Source organism: Phyllostomus discolor, chromosome 6 (assembly GCF_004126475.2).
Source record: "Phyllostomus discolor isolate MPI-MPIP mPhyDis1 chromosome 6, mPhyDis1.pri.v3, whole genome shotgun sequence".
NCBI classification, from domain to species: domain Eukaryota; kingdom Metazoa; phylum Chordata; class Mammalia; order Chiroptera; family Phyllostomidae; genus Phyllostomus; species Phyllostomus discolor.
The window spans coordinates 144,538,435-144,563,082 of NC_040908.2; the positions used below are offsets into that span (position 1 = coordinate 144,538,435).

Genomic DNA, 24,648 nt, shown 5'->3' on the forward strand with positions numbered 1-24,648 from the left:
AGATAAAAGAGAGGTAAAATAAATGTAGCAAACTCTTTAAATTGTTGAACCTAGGTGAAAGATACATAGCTATTTGTACCATTCTTTCAAATTTTCTGCAGACTAAAAAATTGGGAGAAAAATAATTAAAGGATTCAAAACAGAAGTAGATACTGGCAACATCATCTTTTGTAAATGAGTGACCTGACCCCCATGTCAGCATATACCAGACAAGTTAGAATTACTTCCTGAAAATGAGTGCCACTTACTTAGCCCATATTGCACATTTTCTCAATATATTTTAACCTGATGGGAATAATTTTTTAAACATAAAGTTTAGAAATTCCAATGGTAGCAAATAGTTTAACAGCTTCCTAGTGCTTCATATTAGATTCAAAACCAGAAAAAGAATACATTATCCTATTAAAATGAGAATAATCTACAAATATACACACTATGTATTCCTCCAGCTACAATTCTCAGTTGACTTGGGAAATTTCAGATACTTAGCATCTTATTAGTTATTCCACAAATATGACCCTATTAACCAAAAATGAGTATTTGATCTTATTAAAATACAGTGTTACAGCAAACATTATTACAAACATCAAAATTAGTCAGTCATTGCTTTCACTTTCACAATGATATTTAAAAAGAAATTATTAGACACACATTTTATTAAAGCCCTTTCTTATAATAAAATTCATTACTGTTTTCATCATGCAAAAATAATTCTCACAGTGCAATTAAATTATATTTTGGAATCTGCCTTTGGGGGGAAATACCATTCCGTTCAGATATTTTTAATTCTATAACTTACACATCCCAAGAAATTATTAAGTATTTTAATATTACTCGACTGAGACAGATGAAATAGAATTTTGTAGTATGTTACCCACAACTAATCCTACCAACTTTTTTCCCAGACCTTCATGGGTTTCTGAGTGGACTTATTTCCATACTTGAAATTTTGACTATTAGAATATATAGCAAACCCAATCAGGTCCTAGTTCTGTTTAGGCTAGTTTCATTATAATTATGATCAATTATACTCTATAAACAAAACTATTTTCCCCTATGTCCTTTATTCTGGTCTATGGACACATAAAGAGCTAAAAAATTAAGAGCAGACAGAAAAGTGTGGGTAGGTTTTCTGACAAGCAGTTCGGGAGTTCATCTGGATGTGTGCTGTCAAAATAGGTACAAATTTCCGAGATGTTTCAGACACAGCCCAGCTCACCAGTGCCTGTGAACTGCAGCCTTTTTCTTTTCTCGGAAACAGCAATAATTTTATGCAGAAATTTACCAGTCTACAAAAACGTACACAACGCTCAGCAATAGCCAGTGATTATTGTGGGATAATATAAGGCGCGTCTGAGGAATATAACTTTGATCGGAGAGCGCTGGCAAGCTTTACCAATTTATCTTTGGCTGTCCTGTCGTCGGCACGCAAAAGGTTAAGACTTTATTTGTGAAAACATAGAGAGATAGTGGGGAATCATGTTGTCTGCAGCTTCATAAATCTTGCTTAAAATCCTTTTCAATTACCATCCATTTCTTCTTTAAAAAGGGACAAAAAATAGAGGCGTGGAAGCAGGTCAGGGCAGTGTGCGACAATGCCCGTGTGATGGGCTCGGACCCCCGCAGCGTTTCCATCTGCTATCATTAAGGTGCCTACTCAGACATGAACAAATCCCACTCGCTGTGCTGACAGGCAGACTTCAAGAACTATGACAAGGCATTAAGACAGAAAAGTCAGAGAGAGAGAGAGAGATGTCATATTCTACAAACAACTCTGCATCACACACACACACACACACACACACACACACAAAATGCCCTGATATTTTACTGGAATTCAAAATTTTAAATAATTTTCATAAAGGGTGCTGCTACTTGGCTGCTCCGCTCTCCCTTTAAATTAGTTTGTCCCGGGAAAACCTGAGGGCAGACAGAGGATAAACACCGCGCTCCTACCTGTGTGCTTTACCAAAAGAGACCCAAATTTTTTGCTCATTCTTCAGCAAAAGTGGATTCTTAATTTCCTGGCCTTGCTCGTCGAAAAGCCGGGCTGAAGAGAAATTGAGGCCTGGCGGGTTGAGGGAAGATCCTTGAAGCCTCTGATGAATCTTGAGAAGTAACTGGGGGTGGGGGTGGGGGGGAATAATGAATAAGAAGAAATAACATAAAATGCAAACACCTGTAATAAACTGTTTCTACACTGAAACAAATGAAGTCCAAACAATCGGTAATTAAATTCATATACAATGTTAAAAGAAGTGTGAAATGACGGAAGCGTTTAGCTCCGGGGTAAAGTAACGAAATGAGCACGGGCTTTTAACCAGCAGGGGGTGCCACAGGCTCGTGATTGAGCTCTGACCCTTTGGCACGGGGCCTGAAAGCAGATGTGACAGTCTTACAGGAGGAGCGTTTGGTGTCTACTCCTGGTGACGGTCCTTTTTGATAAGGGTTACGCTTTTTCTGTCAGAGCTACACATTCTCTTAGGGTCCTTCCAGGGCACGTTCAAGTTTTACAATCGGCAATCTGTCTGTCCCCAGCTAACCTGAGATAACCCACAGTAGAATAATTCACCACTTATGGCACTGCAAAAATAAATAAGACTTTCAGTCTAGGTTGGTTCACTTAGAAGAACTCTTCCTGAATGTGTTTTAATTAAGGGGCCCCTCAAAAGCTTGTGAGCTGCTTCAATAAGAGAGGTTTTCAAGTGGTGAATAAGACATAATGGAAGTGTGAAGTAGGAAATGCTGTCTTTTAGTATTTTAAATACTAGCATTGTCAGTGTTGCTTCTATCTTACCTTCGGGGTCTCTGAGTTAAGATATTTCTAACTGAAGGTATATTTCAAATGAAAGTAAATCCAGCCGGACTGTGTTGCACGTGGAATTTTAAATGACCTTTTCATTATGTTCAGCCAACTTTGTCTGAGTGTGCAGGCCTCTGCTCTTTCCTGCTCCGTGTCCCACCCTGTCCGTCGCTCTGTCCCCAACCGCCCCTGCTTGGCTCACAGGCTTTCTTTTCTTCTCTCCCTTGTCAGTCCTTGTGTCTCTCGACTTCCTGTTACTCTGCCATCTCAGCAGGGGTGCGCAATTGTGTGGCCTTTCCTTGCATAGCTGCTGTTCAGGTGACTTTTTTTTTTTTTTCGTTCCTTCTCATAATTCCAGTTAGGCATATTGAGAAGTGGGAAATGCCAAGGCTCAGAGGAAAGAAGAGAAAGTTACAATCTTGTCATACTTGCCAGCTTCCTTCCTTATTGGCTCTAACTCTTGACCAAGGAAAATATTTTCTTTGATGAGCAACTATATTCGTAGAACATCTAAGAATTAGCCTTTGTCCTAATTAGAGGTATATAATTGTATCCCCAGCTTTATCAGCTCTACATTGTTCTCAAAAGGTCTATATTAACCAGATTTTTAGCCTTGAGCATCAGAAAAGCTGAAAATGATAAAAAATTTTTCATTTCATTAAAGTTAATACCTCTCATCCAGCAGAGCCAAGCTCTTTGAACTAAAAATAATAATTACTATTTTCTTTAGAAGTATAATAGGCAAAGGTGTTGGACTAGTAAAAATCTTCATTTTTTATTGAAACCACAAACATATTTTGAAAATCTGTATATCATGTTCAGAAAATCCTACATTTATATCTGTGTGGTCTCAGCCACTGAGCTCATTTTTTTGTCGCTTTGCTACTGTTTTGGAAAAACATGTAATGCTGATCCTTTTAAAATCACAGTGATTTTGCTTCATAGGCATTACCTTTTTTGTAAAAGGGAAAGATATAAAAGATTGAAGACCCAATCCAGGAGAGAAACGTGTACCCAAAGGCTAGGAGTGTGTGGTGGGGAAGGGACGGGAATACCTGTCCACTCAACCAAATTCACTTTCACTGGAGTTGAATCGCAATCTCTACCTCCTGAACTTGATGACAGGCTGTGTTTCAGGTGCTCGAAGGTGAGCATTTGACAGCCTCCAGGAGGTAAGGGCCTCAGCGCCTTTCATCTCTAGGTCATTGGTTAGGGCTGGGATAGGGTGACCAAAAATTGTGCTAATCTTCACCCATTTATCTGCAAAGCTGTCATCACCAGGACTTTATTGGATAAGGATTTGTTCGGGGACCTGAGAAGAGTATGAATCATTTTAAGCTAGTGATTGAGCTGTGTGTGCACCACGGGTGCACACAGGGGACACCTTTTGGGTGTCACCAGGGATCACCCAAAGAGCTTCACAATGCTGCTAATTCAAGTCCCCCACCCCAGATTAGCCTGCATGGAGAAGCAAAGAACAGTCCATTTCAGCGTGCTGTAAGCCAACACAAAAAACTTTCTATAGAATAACATCTTCCTGTATAAAATAATATAAATGTCATCTTCAATTATAATATCAACCAAACAATAAAACATCCTAACGTAAAAATGAGGGGAGACAAGTAGATAATTCTCCGAAGACTTTTGTATCATGGTGTTTCATGATACGGTCAGGGATGTGATGGCAAAAAGAAACCAGCCAAGGCTCTAGATCCTTCTCTCTCTAATGAACCAAGGTAGCATTTCCCATCTCTTCTGAAGAGATGGGCCCAACTAATGATCAGATAAGAGTCTCCTAATTCTAGGCAACATTTGTGACGCACTGTAAAGGCCAGGTAGTCTTTATCTGGATACTACCAGGGAACGTGAAGACTGAGGGCACTGTACTAAAAACGGGGGAGAAAGGAGCAAGTTTCTAAACAAAAGCCAAGCAGCAGAGCCCAAAACACTAGTGTGCGCTGGGGCACATAACCCCAATTTGTAAACAACAGGGGTATTCAACGTCTTTTTTATGCAAGACAAAGACCCAAAATAAAGACCCTGACTAGGCTGATTCTGCCTAAGAAACATCCCAGTTGTCTGGAAAATAGGCAAAGGTAAGCATGTCTAAGAAAAACCATCTGGACGTGCTCACAGTGAGCACAGAAGACTGAAGCTACATGTTAGTTGCTCAGGGTCTGGGGCTTGGAAATAGTCTAGACCCAGAACATACCCTCCATTGAATATCATGTCATTTCTTTTCAAAGTATAAACAAGAGGGTGATCCTAGAGTCCTGTGTAGACAGATTTCCAAATACAAGTACGATGATGGTTAAGATGGCCAAGTAAGAGGCCTGGAGTCAGTGCTATACTAAAACTGAGAGCCTAAGGAATTCATAAGTCAAACTTGAAACTATCAGTCTTTACAGATCAGCAAATGATTGATCTTTTCCAAATAACCTTTAAAGATGCATGAAGTTGGCCAAAAAGTTCACTGGGTTTTTTTTTTTCATACAATTGCACTAGTATCACTTAGTTGTCTCTAACGTCATTCAAAACAATTTTGTTAGATTGTATTGTGACAGCTGTCATATCGGCGTGCATTTAAAAAATCAAAATTGGTGAATTTTTGTGTAGCCATGTTGATATTGAAGATGGAAGGAAATACATAACATTTTTGGCATATTATCCTTTATTATTTCAAGAAAGGTAAAAACTCAACTAATGCAAAAAAAAAAAGATGTGTGCAGTATATGGAAAAGGTGCTGTGACTGATCAAACATGTCAAAAGTGGTTTGTGAAGTTTTGCACCAGAGATTTCTCTCTGGACGATGCTTCACAGCCAGGTAGACCAATTAAAGTTGATGGCATTCAAACCAAGAAATTAATTAAGAACAATCAGTGTTATACCCCTCAGGAGATAGCCAATATACTCAAAATATCCAAATCAATAAAATTATTAGTGAAAATGAAACATGTGTCCTTTATTTTATGGGGGGAAAAATCTAAGTGAACTTTTTGGCCAACCCAGTAAGTATCTAAATTAACTTCAAGTAACTTGGAAGACACTTAGAGTTATAAACAAATGGTAGGTAAACTCACCTTTTCCATCATATCGCCAGTTTGGTTTCGGCTGTTAGGCCCCAGGTCTTTTTTGCTGATGAAAACAGAGATCTCTCCGGTGTCTTTACCACTTTCAAATACCTGAAAAATAAGTGCATTCAAATTTTAAAATAAATATATGTACCCCCCGACACATGGACATATGTTCATACATACACACATACATACCAACTGTCCTGGCTTTGAAACTCATGCATGCGGGAGCTGTGCGAAGCAAGGGCCTCCTGCACGAACCCATGCAAGGAACAGGCAGTGACAACCAACAGGACTAGAACAGTATAAAGCAAGTCCTTTGTTCCCCTTCTGGTGGCAGGGCCTTGAAACTGACTAGCACTCCCTACAGCTTAAAATAGAAGGAAATGCGGACATTACAGGAGGGATCACCAGCTACCCTGGATGCTTATGTGGCAGGACTCAGGGAAAGGTCAGCTAGAGACCAACTAACTAGCTCATTCCATTCTTTTTGAAAAACATACAGATGCATAATACATGGGCAATGCTTGATTTATATTTAAAGTGTGTCAGTGCTCAGCCTGTCTTTTGACTCGTGAAAAGGAAATTTGACCTGACAGACATATTGCATAACAGTACGATGAAAGTCATCCATTTTTAGTTCACAAAGGCAACAAGTAGTTGAGAACAGAGATGAAATTCATAACCCTGCAGTGTGCAACAGTCACTGAAGAGAAAAGCACTAGCAAAGGCGGTGGCTGAAAGTGTCCGAACAAATCAGTCTTGAAGGAGGGACTCCCTGGAGGGAGTGCCCCCCTCTGACGGCAGGCAGGACCCAGGTGGGTGTGCCATTCACCAGGCAAGACAGGAAGCGGGCCAAGAGAGGCCTGGTAAATAATTTAAATCTTTGCTTTTTATTTCTTTATTTTTCTCAAAAGTTCTTTCTTCCCTTTCTGATACACCGGTCACACCTAGGTAGCCATTTTATTTATCTTTAGCACTATTTCAGATAACTTGGGACCATACATTATTACAAAGAAAGAAAGCTATCTGTTTACTTTTGAGATACTTTGAGAGTCATTTAATTAGTCCTAACTTGGTTTAGGATATACTATGCTTCAATAGCACTTCCTCAGGCTGTAGACAGAAAAAAAGAAAAAGGAGGGGAATGGAATTAAAAAGAAAAAAGGGGTTCACAGTGTTTAAGAACTGTGGGTTTTTCACTTCTTGGAGCTTTTCATTGCACCGACAGTCCAGTGGAGATGGTGCAGCTGTCTGCCTTGGTATGGGGATATTCCACACCCTGTAGTATCTTTTGCTACCAGGGATTATTTTAAAGCTCTTTTCTTCCGAGGAAGAAATCTCTCTACTTTTGCAAGGAACTTCATAAACCCAGCTGTGGCCAGCAAACCTACTTGAAACGAAGTGGGAGAATCTTCCTGTCCCCACAACCCCTTCAGGGCCCTAAGCTGGAAGAAAACCCTTACACCGCGAGACAGCCTGCAATGACGGTCACGACTGTAGGCCGCACGCGTTCTGCAAGGTTAGTGCTGACAAAAGCTCATTTCGAGGGGCTTATTGATGTTCCTCTGTCAAGACTTGCTAGACGTGAAATCAGAGTGCAGCAAATTATATTCTAGAAAATGAGAGCGTGAGTGCTAACTGCCAAACTGAGAGAGCACATGGGACTCGGTCAACACCTGACAGCATCGCTGGGTCACTGCTTCCTTCCCTACTGCTAATGAGTCCTCCTTTCTAGGTCCAGAAAAGTGTTCCCCCCAAATAAACAGGTGTTCTAAAGCTTAAGTAGGAGGTTGGGCATTTAAGTCAAAGAAGGTTGCCTTCCACTACTCATTCATATAATGTTTTTTTCCTGTATTTCTACAAAAAAACCCCAAACAAAACAAAACCCAATGAAATCATATGAGATTCTGCTTTTCCTAAGGCTCAGCTCTGCTTTTTAATGTCTATATTACTCTGCTCATTTTGTTAAAATCCAAGTATTATATTTATTTTTTCTTCCTTGGCATGAGAAATATTTTTATTTCTATTGTCCAATGTCTAAACAAAGATAGCTGTCTAAACAGAGTTTCTATGATTGGCTAGATATAGAAAAGCTAAAAAATAGTCTACACCTTTATTGCCCTGCTGTCTGGTCCTGGCCTTAGGAAAAGCCGACTGCTCTGTTGGCCGCCCAGCGGCTCTCGGCACGGCCTCGCCTCCCTACAGCTCTTTAATTACATTCTCCTCCTTGCAGTGGGATGATGCAAAAAGCCAGCTGAGGCTAGTCTTGGGTCCCAAGGAGTAAGGTAATAGAACCTAAAATAAGAAATGTTTAAGTGATCCAGATCCTCTTGAAAAACATGGGAGCTAATGACTACTCATGAAAATACCTACAAATAGTCATTTATTTCCATGCCCTTAGTCACACAGAGTACAGAGTTTTACGGGGGAGTGCTTGTCATCAACTGCAGTCCCTTTCCTTTCGTTCATGTCAATACTGACATTTCTTGAGCAAATCAGGTTAATATCAATGTTTCATTTCAATGTTGTTCATTGATATGTTCCTTTATCAAATATTTATTGAGTTCCTGGCATGTGGCAAGCACGGCTCAGGTGCTTAAGAGATGCCAGTGAACGAAGATTCCCACTCTCGAGGAACAAAACGAGTGAGTAAATCACACAGCATGGTCCGGGCACATCCAGGTCTCACGAGGCCTGAAGTTTATACAGTTTGGTGGGCCATCTTCAACAAAAAGACTGCAAAATTATGAATGGGAAACTAGACACAAAATATTCATTTAAAATGACTAAAGGTATCAGAACAGTTCACTCATATTAAAAAGCTTACACACAATACAAACATTACAAAATTCAGAAAAAAATCACAAAATGTTTTCATTAATTAGCTATCCAATGTACGTATTTTGGCTGAATTGTCTTTGCTCACCTCTTTATATGGTAGTTTTGTAATATTGTCTAAGGAGAGAAAGAATAGAGAGAGAATTCCATTTTCCCTTTTGCATGGTTAATCCAAAAGATGCTTGTTATTGCTTAGAAAAATTTCTCTTGACTTCATAACTTTATTGGTCATTTCATTAAGAATTTTTAGGACTGATGACAAGTTTGGAGAAATCTTAATCAGGTTTCTTTAAAATATGAGCTGTAAAATGTGGAAGAATTTCCTACAAATTTGTTGCCTTTGGTAATTTTACACCGTGTTTTTCCTCCATCACCCATACACTTTCGGTGTCAGGCACTCTATTTCACGGTCAGAAAGCAACCCTGTGGCCAGCAGGTAGGACCCGCCTCCCTGGAAGCTCTCCCCCAACCAGGATGGCTAGCACTAACCGAGCTGTCCAGGGAGTGACTGCAGACCACTAACCACACTCTACTGTGCTCAAACTAAATGTCCCCAACTCAATGTCCCCTTTGCCAGACTTCCAAAGTGTCTGCAGCTACTCCAACACCACTTGTTACAAGGGAAAGATGGACAGAGAGGTAGATGGAGTGGAAAGAGACAATGGTCCCAATGAATTATAATAAAAATATATCATGTTTGCAAATTTTCTAGAAACATGCAGCCATGTGCATGCGTTGCTAGGGCCCCTCCCAGGGCTGTCGAAGGGACCTGTGAAAGAAATGGGCCCTCAAACTTAAGGTTCATTAGCTTCATTCTAAGTGCATCTATGAGGGGGTTGGAAGGTGGCAAGTGCTACGTAAAGAAGAAAAACATAGCAGGGCAGGGGAGGTAGGGCTTGGGATCAGGGACTGAGATGGGTGTGGTGGTCACCATGTGAAGCAGGTGATCAGACTAAGCCTTTGGGAGAGGGAAGACCTGAGCGAAGACCTAACCGTGAGGAAGCGAGCTGAGCAGACAGCTGGTAGAGGAGCACTGCAGGCAGAAGGAGCTGCTGGAGCACAGAAACGGAGACAGGGACGCGCCCAGTGTGTCCTAGGAACCTCAGGAGACTAGCGTGCGGGGAGCCGCGTGATGGCGGGGTAGAACCGTGTGAGATCAGAGAGTGAAGGGGTCAGCACAAAACGAAGAGTCTATGGAGGATTTGTGACAGCAGCACAGTAAGAGGATCTAAACTTACATTTCTAAAGGATCCTCATGGCTGCTGGGTGGAAGGTATGCTACAGGGAGTGAAGGTCATACCAAGGGTGGACGACAGTGACTCAAATCAAGCTGTTCTATGTATATAGTACAATGCCAGTGGGCATGGTGAGAAGTGGTCCATTTCTGTTGTTCACTCCAGAGTCATTTTACTTGCTTAATTTACGTATTAGCAGGATTGGGATATCAAATTTGTAGCTAGCCTAATATTTCCTAAACAGGATGTGGGCATCTATGGGTATACATATATCAAATTAAATAATTGTTCACATGCAGTACTTGTGACAGCATAAAAATGTCAGTAAAGCACTAAAAGAATTTGTTTTACAGAGACAGTGACCAAAACTTAACTCGTATGGGGAAAGATGACCCACATGGGCAGTTTTGAGCTAATGTGGCTCACTGACCAGTTGGCTTGGCATCACGATGACATCCGTTGGAGGACTTGTATAAGGCCTGGTTCAGTGCCATTACCCAGCCTTTAATGTCGTAAGTCTGGTTAAGAGCTAGCTGTGGGGGAATAGCAGGTTCCCAGACTCTCCATCACTGCTGAGCAGACCGCCCTGGAAGCTCTCTGTGCGTGAGCGGAAGGCCAAACACCTACGCTTCAGAATGCCTCAGGATGCAGTGCTCTCAAGAGGCAATAATAGGAAAATGACAGTGCAGCGTGTCGCCAAAAGTTGGGAGGCTGAACAGTAACAGGATTTACTACTAGAGGTCTGATGAAGAAAAGGAATATAAAATAGCCACACAAACTAGTTGGCATATGCCAGGTGAGTATAATTAAATATGTTGAAATAAGGTTAACTCACACTTCTTCTTGGATTCAGGTCCCCAGGAAACAGACTCTGAGGCCAAGATGTACTTGCAGGAAGTTTACGGGGGAACATTCTCAGGAGCAGCACTGGTGAGGGAGTGGGGGGAGCAGGACCAGGCCAGGGGAGGTGAACTGTTAGGCATGCGCAACAGAGGCCTCTAGTGGGAGCTCTAGAGCTGGGATGGCTCTTCAGAGTTCTTCTGAATTGAGGCCAGGGAGCCATACACTGCACACTAACCACAAGGTGGACACATGCTGCCTGCAGAATGAGGGCCTAATCTTGGGGGAAGCAGCTCCTTTACACTGAAGCAACTGTCTCAGGATGTAGCTGTGGCACCTGGAGGGTGGGTCTCTCAGTCCTGAAGGGGGAATCCTGACAGCGTGGGAGGGCACACATGCAGGGTAATCCAGGGTGGACGATGCTCTGCCACACACATGAAATCACCAGTACTCAGAGCCACCAGATTTTACAGATAAGTCCCAGGAAGGCTGAGCGACTTGCTCTGAGGAGATCTACTCATAAGGGGCAGGGAGATGGAGGGATTAAGCACAAAAGAAAAAAGGACTCATAGACATGGACAACATGGTGGTGATTACTAGGGGCAGGTGGGGATAAGGGGACTAAATGGTAAAGGAAAAATACAATAAAGATTATATATTTAAAAAATCAAGTCCTATGATTTTTTCCAATTATATCCCCAATTTATTGGGATGTCACATTAAGTCGATATGCTTATATATTGCAAAATGATGACCAGTGTTAGCTAGCACCTCCGTCAATGTCGCCTAATTACCACTTCTTTTTCTGCGGGGAAAACATTTAAAATCCACTCGTCTAACAACGCCCAAGCATGTAACACAGTACTGACGACCACAGTCTCAGTGCTGGGTGTGAGGCCCCAGCACCCATCCGTCCTCTCATTGGAAGTCTGCACTGCAGCCAGCGTCTCCTCATGGCCTCTCCAATTAGGCCATGGCACCCACCACCCCACCCTGTTTCTTCACATTTTTGGTTTTTACCTATGTCAGAGAACATGAAAGTTAAATAAAACATTTTTCTTATGTAAGAGGAAAATGAGTCATGCTTATAGCTAATTAAAAAAGTTACCTTTGGAGGTAGAAAATCAACTCTAATTGAATTAACATTATATGTATATTAAGTCAAATAAATGTACTGTTAGTTTTCTATTTTTACAGACTTGCAAGATAGTTTTTAGAATATCCACATTTTTTATATTTTCTCAAATGTATAATATATTGTAAATCAAACAGTATACATGTCTAACTTTAATACTTTGATGAAATGATAACAACAAAGCAAATATTAAAATTATGAGATTCAGACAGTGAAAATTTAAAAATGAATTAATATATTTATAGTACATATAAGAAAACGTGTTTTAATGTCTAACAGAGATGCCTCGAAATATCACCTAACAGGTAAAGGGCCAGTATACATAGTTTGTCCCTGAAAATGCTAATGCTTTAAGTGAAAACAAATAATATAATTGTTAAATTTCATCAATCTAAATGATACCTGGGTAAAAAATCAAATGACATTTCTTAAAGCCCATAAAAGATATACTTGAAGTACTTTGAGTTTCCTCTGTACGTTGTAGGGGGTCCCACCGCTGAGATGTATAGTGGATGACTCTCTATGGGGTTGGCTCTTAGGGGTGAGCCAGAAGACTGACCTGAAATATCCCTCCCATCAGCTTACCAATACTTGAAATTCAAGTTATATTTTTACCCCTTTGTCATCATTAAAACATCACAGAGCAAACGATACTCAGTCTTACTGGTTATTGATCCTCTAGGCTGCGATTCTCCATCTCAGCTCTCTGGGATCCCTCAGAGGGCCTGGGGTAGGTAGGGCTGGTGGGCGGGGCATGAGAGTCGGGGCTGTGGCCCTAAGCGGTAGATCAAACCTGGTAAGTGGGTCTGTGGGGGCAGCCCCCTTTCTGGCTCACACAGGGTAGATCCTACTTTCATTTACTTTATATAGTAGATTTCAAGAAAAAAAATTTTTTTAAAGATTTTATTTATTTATTTTTAGAGAGGGAAGGGAGGGAGAAAGAGAGAGAGAGAGAAACATCAATGTGCGGTTGCTGGGGGTCATGGCCTGCAACCCAGGTATGTACCCTGACTGGGAATCGAACCTGCAACACTTTGGTTCACAGCCCACACTCAATCCACTGAGTTACGCCAGCCAGGGCCCAAGAAAAAACTTTGACCTAAGAAAAAGACAAACATTTAAACTGCCTTAGCTTGAAAGAAGGTGTGGCATGTCTATGTCCTAAGAGCAAGTTCTGAATAAAAAGTAGTAGTGAGGACCTGGGGTACCTGATGGCTGGACCTGGGGGCTGGTGGTGAGAGTGGAAGAAGCTGAGAGCGGGGAGGCCTGTGAGATGCCCTTGCTGGCTTCCCAGGGCAGGTGCGGGGTGGGGGGAGGTGCTGCAGTCCTTTCCTTTAAGCATTTATAGTCACACTGTGTTGTTATAATTTTTTTAAAGGGTTTCTACCCCGGCCCATTTTTCTGGGTCTATTAACAAGGTAAAAATTTCAAAACAAGGTAAATGGTTCTACAAAAATATTCTCTTTGTATCTAATTATAACTCTTCCTATATGCAACATATGAAAATGTTCAAAATCATCTAGAAGACAATGGCAAAGTAAATTTACTGGCACATCATGTCCTAAGCTAAGCAATTTCAATATGCCCTCAACAAATGAGACTATTTCAAGAAAAAATGGAACGAGAATCTCATTTTGTCTAAGCTAATTTAGTGCCTAAAATTATATTTAATTGGGATTTAAACACCAGGTATATGGGTCCTGTGTGTAGCTGTGTATAATATAATATATTATATACCAGAACATGGTAAATGAAAATCTTTGAAAGTTTTTGGGCTTAATATATTTCTTCCCATAGAAAATAACAGCTCTTTTGATGAGAAAAACATACTCATAGACCTGAAATTCTATTTTACTAGGGCAAATGAACATTACAGGATTATATATGAGCTAAATCATCAGACTGCCCCAAATTCTTAGCCTTAGAGGTCATATACTCATCTTTAAATAGAATATATGTTTTTAAGGCTACTCCGGTTTCTCATTAAAATACATCAAATATACCTGTAAACCTAATTTCCTCCTAATATGAATGAGCCCTCTGGGTAACTAAAACTTATACAAAAGCTTACTGTCTATAGCAATATATTTTTACTTTAAGAAACAATCTATTTTTATCATAAAACATTAGCAAACTGTAGTTAGAACTTAAGTAGGTGTTAAATGCATCACTTCATCTGCACTCACTAGAAAATCTGCATGCAGTTCTACCTTCAGGTGAACTGATGCTTGATAGTATTCCCGGCGCGTGGGGCTAACATAGATGTCAGTGGGTGATCGGGGGGACGGGAGCATATGTAGGAAGAGCATCTCAGCGACTTGAGCATCTCGAACACTCTGTGAAAAAGCTAATTGAGAGGTAAAAACAAATTAACTGCTATGGAGAAGGACAATCTCCCCGAGAGAGACAGAGAGCCTGCAGCAGTGAGGTTCAGTGGTTGCATTTAGTTTGGGTAACTGCTGGGACAGTAATCCAGCCCTGGCCCGTGGACCTTCCCTGCTGACTGCCCACCTGGCAATTCTCTGGGCACCTTCTAGACTGTCAGGACTACGCGGGGGAAAGCCTGTTTCATTACAACAAGCTCTGCGTGGGAGCTGATGCCCCGACCGATTGCTCTTCCCTGCTTCTGATGTAGATGCAGGTTTTCCCTTCAGCAGGTCTAGGAAGGGAAGATTGTGTCTTCGTGCACGCAGAGATTTACAGCTGGCTGCTGATGCCTGTCAGGGAATAGGCTGGAGTGAATATACCGGCGTTTTAATCCCCAGAGAACACAGGCTGGGGCGGGTGGGGGAAGGAAAAAGAACAAGGAAGGCAAGATGGTAGAGGGCACTGGAAAGAAGGGTGAGTGATAAGATTTCGATGCCTACTGCCGGTAGCTGTCTTGTGAGGTGTTGGAAAGCATTTTAAGTTTCTTTGCCTTTAAAATGAACAGTCCAACATTTGGACTATAGTAAAATCTATGTGTGAAAATGAACGCCTTCAAACTTTGCCAAACATTTCATGAATGTTCTTAAAGTCACAACATTACCCCAATTTTTCTATTTTAGCCACAATTCATTTGCAAATGAATGCAAAGTTGGCATATTTTACTCCTTAGAACATACCCTAAATTTGCTTTTCCATTCTTTACTCAAATAACGTAGGTGAAATAACAGTAGTTCTGTGGCTGTAAATCCATATGTGGAGAAAAAAATAGTGAAACGGGAAGACAAGGATCAAGAAACATACAGCAGAAATACGGACATAATCAGTATGCAGAACAGTGACAAGGACATCCGGAAAAAATTGTCGCCACAATTTTATGGATAACCGACTTCAGGTATGTGCTTCCATGCACTTACTTACTCCATGGATTCCTAAGTATTTAAATAAACTTGCTATAATACATATGGTTAGAGAAGGTTAAACTTTTTAAAAATAATCACAAAGTAGAATGCAAACCTCAAATGGTTTCACGGTGCTCCTGTGTCACTGGCAGAGCCAATTCTAGTGTCCAAAGCATACAAAGTAAAGGCCAGCAGAGTATCGTGGATAAAAATTAGCATTTTTTTTCTGTCATCAGCCAAATTACCCATTTCCTAAATATAAACACACTTGTAAACTAAAAATGATGGCATTTTATAAAAAGCTGAGAAGACCTACCCATCACTTTTACTGCCTTCAAAAGGTATCATATTATTCCAATTTTATGAAAAAATCCTGGGCTCGGACCCACAAGATGCCCCAGGCTTCTCTGCATCTCCCCACAGCATTTAGCACAGTATCTCATGACAATATGTAGTTGATAATGTCTGGACTTACTAGACTATTCACTTAAAATCTTTTTCTCCCTGTCATTGGAAGAGTACAAATGGTTAGATGCATACTATTCAGAGAGCGAACTACATGCTGAACAAAGAGACATTCTATAAAAAAAAATAAATCTGTGAATTACCTCTTTTAAAAAATGCTTTTATGTACATATGCTGTATAAAACTAGAACAGCATAAAACTCCAGATGCAGCCCTCCGATTTTGTTTCTACCCAGGTTACAGAGCGCTCCACGTCGCCCTCACTCACAGCCAGAGTGGATGCACGTGCAGTTAATGAAGGTCAAGCTTCAGGACTCTTGCTTGCTCCGCTTCCTAAGAGTGCCGAAGCTGCTGACAGCTAGAGCATATTGCAAATGGGGAGGGGAGGCCAGAGAGCAATTAGGGAGTGTTTCTAGGTAAGTATTTCTGATAAACTTCCTTAAGAAGATATTGGAAGAAAAAATCTCATCTCCAAGCCTTCGTTAATTTGTTCTGATTTCCTTTTTCATCCTAAACAAATAGCCACATTCAGGCCCAATTTTAAAGAGGCCTTTCTCTCTCAGGTTTTACGAGCCCTGGGCCACACAAAAACTGGATCTACCTCTACCGGCAGCAAATGGAAGACAACCCACAGTGCATCACTGACCAATTGTGCGTGAAAAGCAGTAATTCCAGTTGAAAGGACACCCCTGTCCCCATCTTCCACTCATTCTCCTGTGCCTTCGCCCTCCTACTCACACATCCCAACTCCTGCTCCTCAGTTCCGTGTCAGCTCGCCCACCTTCCTCCTAGTTTCTCCGCCCACCACCCCCTCCAGATTTGCTGATACCCTGTCCTATCACTCCTTTCTTTTCTGCCTCCCAGGAACGCGCCGGCATTTCTGACAGCATCTCCATGGGGATGAAGAGGAGGAGGAGTTGCAGGGGAAGCACAGGACTCCTACCGCAGAAGTCACTGAGCCATGGCTACAGCAGATGTTCTCATAGTGGCTGGGGGTGGCGGCAGTGACAGGAAATATGGGGTAACAGAAGGTTTGGAATAGTAAACAGGTGCTCCAAAAAGTTGTTACCTGAAGGGCTTCATAAGTATGGTGTGCACCGAGTGTGGCCACTAAAGATAAAAACAACAAAAACTGCCATCAGCCTTACAGGTACTATAATGTGGCAGCAGGAGACGATACCAAGAAAAAAAGAAAAGTGACTACACGAGGCTTTGTGACTACATGAGGCCTACGAGTGCACACGGAAATTATGTTGCAAGGGTGAGACTGGTCAGATAGCAAATAATGTGATGATGGGTCATATAACTTTTTCCTAAAATTCCTCTAGTGTTCTTACGTTGTGTTTTCAATTTTTTTTTTAAGAAGGAACTTTCCCACAGCAGGGATGGACATCCAAACTTAGGCTGTGTTTTACCTTTGTTTTAGGTCTTAGCTTTAACGTCCATTTAAACTTGGTACTGTACTATGCCATGTGATTCGGGAATGGGTCTGAGGCAACAAGGAACACAAAAAGAGCATGTCCTTTTAAGAGATGATCTTCCAATACTAAGACCTAACCAAAAGCTGCTATTTTAAATGATCAATGGGATACATAATGAGGGTGAGAAAGAAGTGAAGGCAACCATATACGACATGAAAAAGCACCCCAGGAAGTTTTGAATCACACCCTGCATTCAGCCCTCATTGAGAACCACTGCCCTAGAGGGTGATGATGGCTATGACCGATTCCTTTGGTTCTTGAAGCCGAGCCATGCACTTGACATATATTCAATGGAGTGATATAAATGAGCAAATAGAGAAAATTAGAAAGATGACCATCACCATTCATCTTCATTGGATCTAAGATCAAAATGAATAGGAAAGGAGGAAAACAAGCTTTAGTAAGCCATCCCTTACAGTTACAAATGGAAAACATATTTGTTTAGTGATGTGTCATCTAACACTTCGCACAGCACATGCCGTGAGGTGAGATAAAGTTGCTCACAACCAGGAAAAACGTGGCCCTAACCCACAGTGAATCAGGAGAAACATGTCTCTTCAGTTGGAATTCTCAAATTCTCCCCAGCTATGGAGTACAAAAATCCCCTCAATTCCAAGACATTTGTAATTCTTAACATTTAGGGTCTACTTTGCTAATTCAGTTTTGTCTCTACTGTCTGCCTATTTCAAATATGAGAATTGGTTTAGAACCCACAGATCTCAGGGTTGGTGTTTTTTCCATTAGGCCAAACATACACTCCCTCCCAACAATCTGGAGGTTAGGGGAAGGGAGGAAATGCTTACCACAAATTATAAGCAATATTGTATTTATAATATTTTATTTAACTTGATGTTAGAAACACATCAGCCACTTTGGCCTTCCATGAGCAGCTTCCCCTTCTAGTATAATCCCGGGAAAGCCCCTTGAGCCTGACACAGCACCTGACTCAGACCTCTTCCTGCTTGCTGGCTTCAGGCAGCGGAATTAGTATTCGGGGCCTGGTCAAGGCTGGACGGGCCCAGAGAGATTCTCTCCTTAAAAGACTTAAACCAGGAGACAAAAGACTCTAGTCAGATGATGATTAGCATTTAAACCTAAAGGTGAGAATTAGGGGTCATACTTTTTCTCCAAGTACATACAAAGGAGTAAAAAGAAATTCACTGGAAGGAAGAAAACAAATTTAACAAAAACAAAGACAAAGTAAGCAAACATCAAGAACAGGAACAGAATCACAGAAATGGAGATCACGTGGAAGGTTATCAGTGGAGAGGGGGAGGGGGACAAATGGGGAAAAGGTACAGGGAATATGAAGCATAAATGGTAGGTACAAAATAGACAGAGGGAGGTTAAGAACAGTATAAAGAATGGAGAAGCCAAAGAACTTATATGTACGACCATGGACACGAACTAAGGGGGGGATGCTGGTGGGAGGGCGGGTTGCAGGCTGGAAGAGAATAAAGAGGAGGAAAAAATGGGACAGCTGCAATAGCATAATCAATAAAATATATTTTAAAAAAGAAAACAAATTTAAAGCTTAGAAAGATGTTGAGAGGAGAGATTATGGGGCTTCAAGAAAAATTAATATGGAAAAGTAATAACTTTCATGTGAGATTCTGCTCTATTTCCTGGTATTAATTTCCATAAAATTCTTTTAATATGTTTTCAACAAATCTTCTTTTTATTTGAGATGGTTTGAGAAGTTTGAGTTGCACATAATCACTTTCGCCAGACCCATGTTCAGCAAAGTTTTCTGTAAAGGGCCAAACAGTAAACATTTTAGCCTTCTTGAGTCATGTGATCTCTGCCTCAACTACTCCGCTCTGCCATTAAAACACGAAAACAGCCCTAGGCAATACAGAAACACGGTAAAACTTTGTTTACAGAACACACGCAAATTTGGTGCATAACCTGTACTTTGCCAACTCCCTGGTCTAGACAGTCAACAAACAGCAATGTAAGTCCAGGTGTGCTGATCTCTGACTCTGGCCAATTTAGAATTCTAGACAGCCGTCACTGAAGATGAACTTCGGAAGAGATGCACGGTGGCGCTCTGATGTAGAGTTGTTCCCACACGGCAGATACAACAAGCATAAATAACTGCAAGGAGCTTAAGTAATTGTAAAATGTAATAAAATGATTAGGAAGTGAAAAGTATTTATTATGTTTGTCTTAAATGTGACCTGTTCAATTGCAAGTCTATATAACTTAGTTTTTATTCATAATGGTATTTAACAAATAGCTCACAAAATTCCTGAAAATTTAACAGTCCGCACTCTCGAGCCGATAGGAGCCGGCTTCAGCACACCAGGTCAATAAAATCAAAGTCTCTGGAGGTGGAGGCATCAGTGTTTTTAACGACCTCCACATGAACCTCATACGCTGCTGCACTAAGGCCGGAGGGTGGGGCTGATATCCAGGTTTCTTAGAATAGGAGAAGAGGAATTTATTCTCTGAGAGAAATTAGATGTTAAAAGGGGGAAAGCAGGGGAGAAAGGAGAGAGAAGCCCATGAGGCAGTTTATCCCAGAAATAGTCGTAAGTCAGAGGAATGCCTTGACGAAAGAAAAGAGAACTTGGACAGGACTAAGGCGACCAACATCCTGGTGGGTCTGGAACCGAAAGGTTTCCTGGACGTGGGATTTTCAGTGATAAAATCAGAAGAGTCACAGGCATGCCACTGGGGGCAATGGATTTTTTAACTTTGATTAACCTTTATTAATTTAAACTTAAATAACTACATGTGGTTACCAGCTACTGCACTGTACAACACTGAGCACAAACAAATATAAGACAGCTTCTTTGCATGTATGAATTTCCTCTTTTGTTTGCTGGTACAGAAATAATTCTGAGGCATATTAAAAGGGCAATATATGAGAGGAACAATTCAGATTCTAAAGTTAAATATTTGCTATCCACTGTTGGTAGGAGTGTAAAATAGTGCAGTCATTATGGAAAATAATATAGCAGTTCCACAAAAAATAAAAATAGAACTACAATGTGACAGAGTATTCTACTTCTGGGAATTTATTTGAGGAAAACAAAAACACTTTTAAAACAATATATGCACCCCTGATGTTCATCACAGCATTATTTACAACAGCCAAAATATGTGTGTGCTAGGTGTTAATCAACAGATGAATGGATAAAGAACACATGGAATATTATTCAATAATAAAAAAGAATAGTCTTGTATTTGCTACAATTCAGTTGGCTATAGAAAGACAAATACCATGTGATTTCACTTGTATGTAGAATCTAAAGGAACAAAACAAACACACACAAAACAAATCTGAAACAGACTCCTAAACACAGAGAACGACCTGACGGCTGCCAGAGGAGGGGTGAAGCTGGAGGGTGAGGAAGGTGAAGGGGAGTAAGAGGAGAAAAATGCCAGTTATAAAATAAATAAGTCACATGGACATCGTGTACAGCACAGGGACCATGGTCAATAACATTGATACAAGGACAGCTGAAGCTAATATACTATTATATGTCCACTGTGCTGTGACCGAAATTACTCAGAAATATACAATACATTTGTGAGGAGAAAAACACCTTTATTGTTTCCTAGTCATGTGGTAGCTGCTGATACCAGTGGGTGGGGACGCACCAGACTCCACCCTCCCTCATCTAGCCCCTGGGTCTGTAACCAAGTCAACACTCTGGAACAGAACAGTGCTGCTGCACTGTAAAAACCCTTGACCTTGATGTCTTGAACATCACTCTCTGAACCTTTAGCTGACTAACACAGCCTATGAGAAATAAACTACCATGTTTATCAGGGGATTACATTTCCTGAAAAGTCAATTTTTACATGGTACTAGTCTTATTCAAAATACAAACATGGGAATTCCATGAAAAGAAATGACTTATAGACAAAAATGTAATGTTTATAAATGTTATTTTAAGAACAAATCTGGGTGTTAAGAAAGAAGAATTGTAGAGATAAGGGCTGATCAAAACACAATTACCTTGAACGTTATCACATTCAAATATAAAGGTAAGCAAAAGGAATGAATTGGTTGAGATGTAGTAATGGTTCCTTAAATGGAAAGGGGCAGACTTTGAATAATTCAAATTTTAATAATATTAGCCTCTTGAAATATGGGCTGTGAAATTATAAAACAGTATCAATTTGACAGACTTAACATGGATCCTCTACTATGATAAAAGTAGTTGAGTGTCTTAAGCATTCAGAACCTGAACCACTTGAGTCAGGCATGACTTCGTCCTATTTTGAAGATGCAATAGCAAATATTCATCCAGGACACTTAACCATCGTGTCCCAACAAATAACCAATTCACCTTTGAGTCCAGTATATCCTAAGTATCAATTTCACCCGGAGAACTCAGACATGGGTGGCACTCACCCGGTACTGAGTCTCTTCCTCGGAACGGTGGTTTGTACATCAGCCACCCACTTGGCCTTTCACCTCTAATCCTACTGCTGCTGTCTGTCAATTATTAAAGTTTGCCCATTTCTCCAAGTAAGTTGTTTTCAAAAACAGAAATATATACTGACTCCTGTGAAAAAGTGTTTCTTGGAAAAGTTGGCAAATGTTCACATTGAAATTTCTTCACTAAAACTAGCTTCCTGGATTGAAAATAGTTAAAGTTTATAAATCTACATTTCAAAGGCCTCTAGGTATTTTCTTTTGAAATACACTCCCTGAATGGTAATATTAGCACTTGAAAACCAAACTCCAGTGTGAGGAACACAACATAAAAAGAAATTCAAGCTGAGTGGCATTGTTATAAGCATCCCCAAATGGGGCAGGAGGTTTTGTCTCCGGCTAAACCCCGTGCAAGCCACAGGGTGACACCCACCTTGAGCTGCAGACCTCTCGGGACAAGAGTGTTGGCTGGAAGGCTTTTAATGTGTTGGTAGACGTAAGAGGAGAATTGCTCCTGCTCAGCCCGCAACTGGGGGCCAAGTTTAGAGAGATGACCTCTGTTGCTTTTGATAGCTGTCTGCAATTCATCAATCAGCCTGCTCACCTGAAGGGGTTAAATTACAAGAGCTATTAGCAAGAAGTGATTGTTGATGTCACACCTATTAGATTCTTGAGTACCTAGCTAGATGGGGGAAAATTACTACAATACAAGGATCTGAGTAGAGATCTAGCTTCCAGTAAAGGGGCTGGGAGAGACACGCATTCCTTCATCAGCAAGTTTCGCTGATGGGAAATGTGTAACATTTGCACTTCAGTAATATGAAGCAAGTAGCCATTTACAATTGCTGAATGAAAAAATCTCTGCATATAAAATATATATACATATACCTGACAAGCTTGCCAAAAACTTTTAAACTGCTTAATAGAATAAAACTTCTTTAAAACTTTAATCCAATATATGTGCCAATGACATTTGATTTTGTTATATGTATATTTGTTTTTAGAATATTTTATTTTACCATCTATATGTGATATTTAAATTTTTAATATTAATTTCATTAACATTTTTGGCCTTTTAAATAAATTCATCTGATATCTTCCTTCCAAATATCCAAAATACAATTTTCCAAATTTCTGGAATACAATTTTCCAAAATAGCCACACTTCACAGATAATGCTCTATTCTAGGCAGTATTTTGAATATATATCAATTTCTGAATAATTCATAGAACTTTACCAGAAACAGCAAGGGCTTAGAAACATGTATCCTTTATTTTTAAATTTCTAGATCTATAACCAGCATAGGTCAAGATATAAGCCTGACCTATGGATTACCAATAAGACATGCTAAGGATTCAGAAATAGTGAATGAATATTTTAACCCATATAGTTTACAAATTAAAAATTATTATAATTCTTTGACTCTTCATTGTGTTTTATAAACTTATATTCTCTCTAATGGACAGGATTCTTACATAAATACTGGTCACTATTTGGTAATGACCCAAAAGGACGAAAAACACAAATTCACTTTACCCATGGCTCTGTAAATTGATCAAATTAGACCCATTCAGAATTACGAATGACTCTGGGTAGAAATCTTGGGTTAACATCCTGGTTCTCCTATTTACTGACTGAGAGACTCTGAACGGGTAATAGAGATGCATCCATAAAGGGACACCAATACTGGCCTTACCATATTAAAAATTAAATGAGATACAAGAATGGACAGCACAATAGCTCACCTGTAATAGGTGCCTTGTGGACAGATTATATTATTATTTTCATGTTTAAGTGTTTTCTGCATATTAAATTTTCATTGTTTTCCTTGGCCTACCTTTCTATTCCAACCCCTATTTCACAAAATTTGAAACTATTTGTTACACAGATTCTCCCACCACTTCAATGTCTATGTAGAGATAAATAAATATATATTTATATATATTTATTTATAAGATATTTATAAGATATTACTTATATTTTATTTATACTTATATTTTATTTATATTGATTTATACATATAAATATTTACATACAAATACTTCTATATATAAAATATTACTTAAATTATATTTTACTTTTCCCAAGAACTTTAGAAGCAGTGTTCCTATGAGATGAATCATCCCCTCCCTTTAAACAATCCTTCCTTCTAAATAAAAAATTGATAAACTTTTTCTCTTTAAGGGCAAGATAATAAATATCTTCAGCTTTACGAGCCATAATGTCTTCCTCAAAACTACTCGACCCTGTGGTTGTAGTTTGATAACAGATACAGACAATATGTGAACAATATGTTCCAACAAAACTTTCTTAAGAAAAACAAGAGATGGTCTAAATTTGGCCCCATCCTTCTATAGTTTGCCAGTCCTTCTAAGTATATATATTTCTTCTCCTTCATTTTTTTTCTTGTAAGGAATACTCTGGTCCAAGCCATCATCTCCTCACCACTCATTACCTGGATTACCAAAACACCTGCCCTGGTCTCTCTCCTTCCAGTCCCTCTGGCCACCTCAACCGAATTAGTCCACCTCCAATAGCACGCTGAAACCTCTGGTTGCTACCCCAGATTCCACAGCGTGGTATTCAGGATTCAACATCTTTTCTTACATTCTGGAACAAATCTATGTGCTTTCCATAGTACTGTTAAAGCTTTAAGAAAGTCATAATATTTAAAATATGAAAATGAGAAATGATCCAATATTAACCAGTGTTTTCAGCCTCTTCTTCACTGTAATACCTTCCAGCAGCGTGATGGTAAAAAATGATGAATAATGGTATTTATCATTCCAAAACTGAGACCAAAACAGGCCAGCTGACTTGCTCTCACAATTATGTGGCAAAAATTTAAATCCAAGAATCAAAGGCCTTACACAGAAAGGCTTCATTTCTGGAAAGCACTGATCCTCTTTGAACCTATTCCCAGGGTCATATGATTCAGGAAGATATAATTTTACGTAGTCTTTAAAGTATACTAAGTGTCACACGATGTATTTTGCTAGTCAGTAATATGGCTCTCTTTAATTTTATGTACTACAATACGGCTTGTGCTATATA

The 24,648-nt window shown here is 39.9% G+C and overlaps 1 protein-coding gene across 7 annotated transcripts in view; it reads right to left on the reverse strand.

Moving 5' to 3' along the window:
- DCDC1 (doublecortin domain containing 1) overlaps positions 1-24,648 on the reverse strand; it is a 360,320-nt gene that overhangs the window by 196,775 nt on the left and 138,897 nt on the right. For 6 of the 7 annotated variants that reach the window (XM_036029173.1, XM_036029174.1, XM_036029172.1 and 3 more), the window contains exons 8-10: positions 22,028-22,198; positions 5,885-5,986; positions 1,957-2,120 (exon numbers count right to left, since the gene is read on the reverse strand). In XM_036029173.1, the coding sequence (XP_035885066.1) occupies positions 1,957-2,120; positions 5,885-5,986; positions 22,028-22,198 (437 nt within the window). The remainder of the gene's footprint in view (positions 1-1,956; positions 2,121-5,884; positions 5,987-22,027; positions 22,199-24,648) is intronic. The other variant, XM_036029175.1, reaches the window with a different exon arrangement.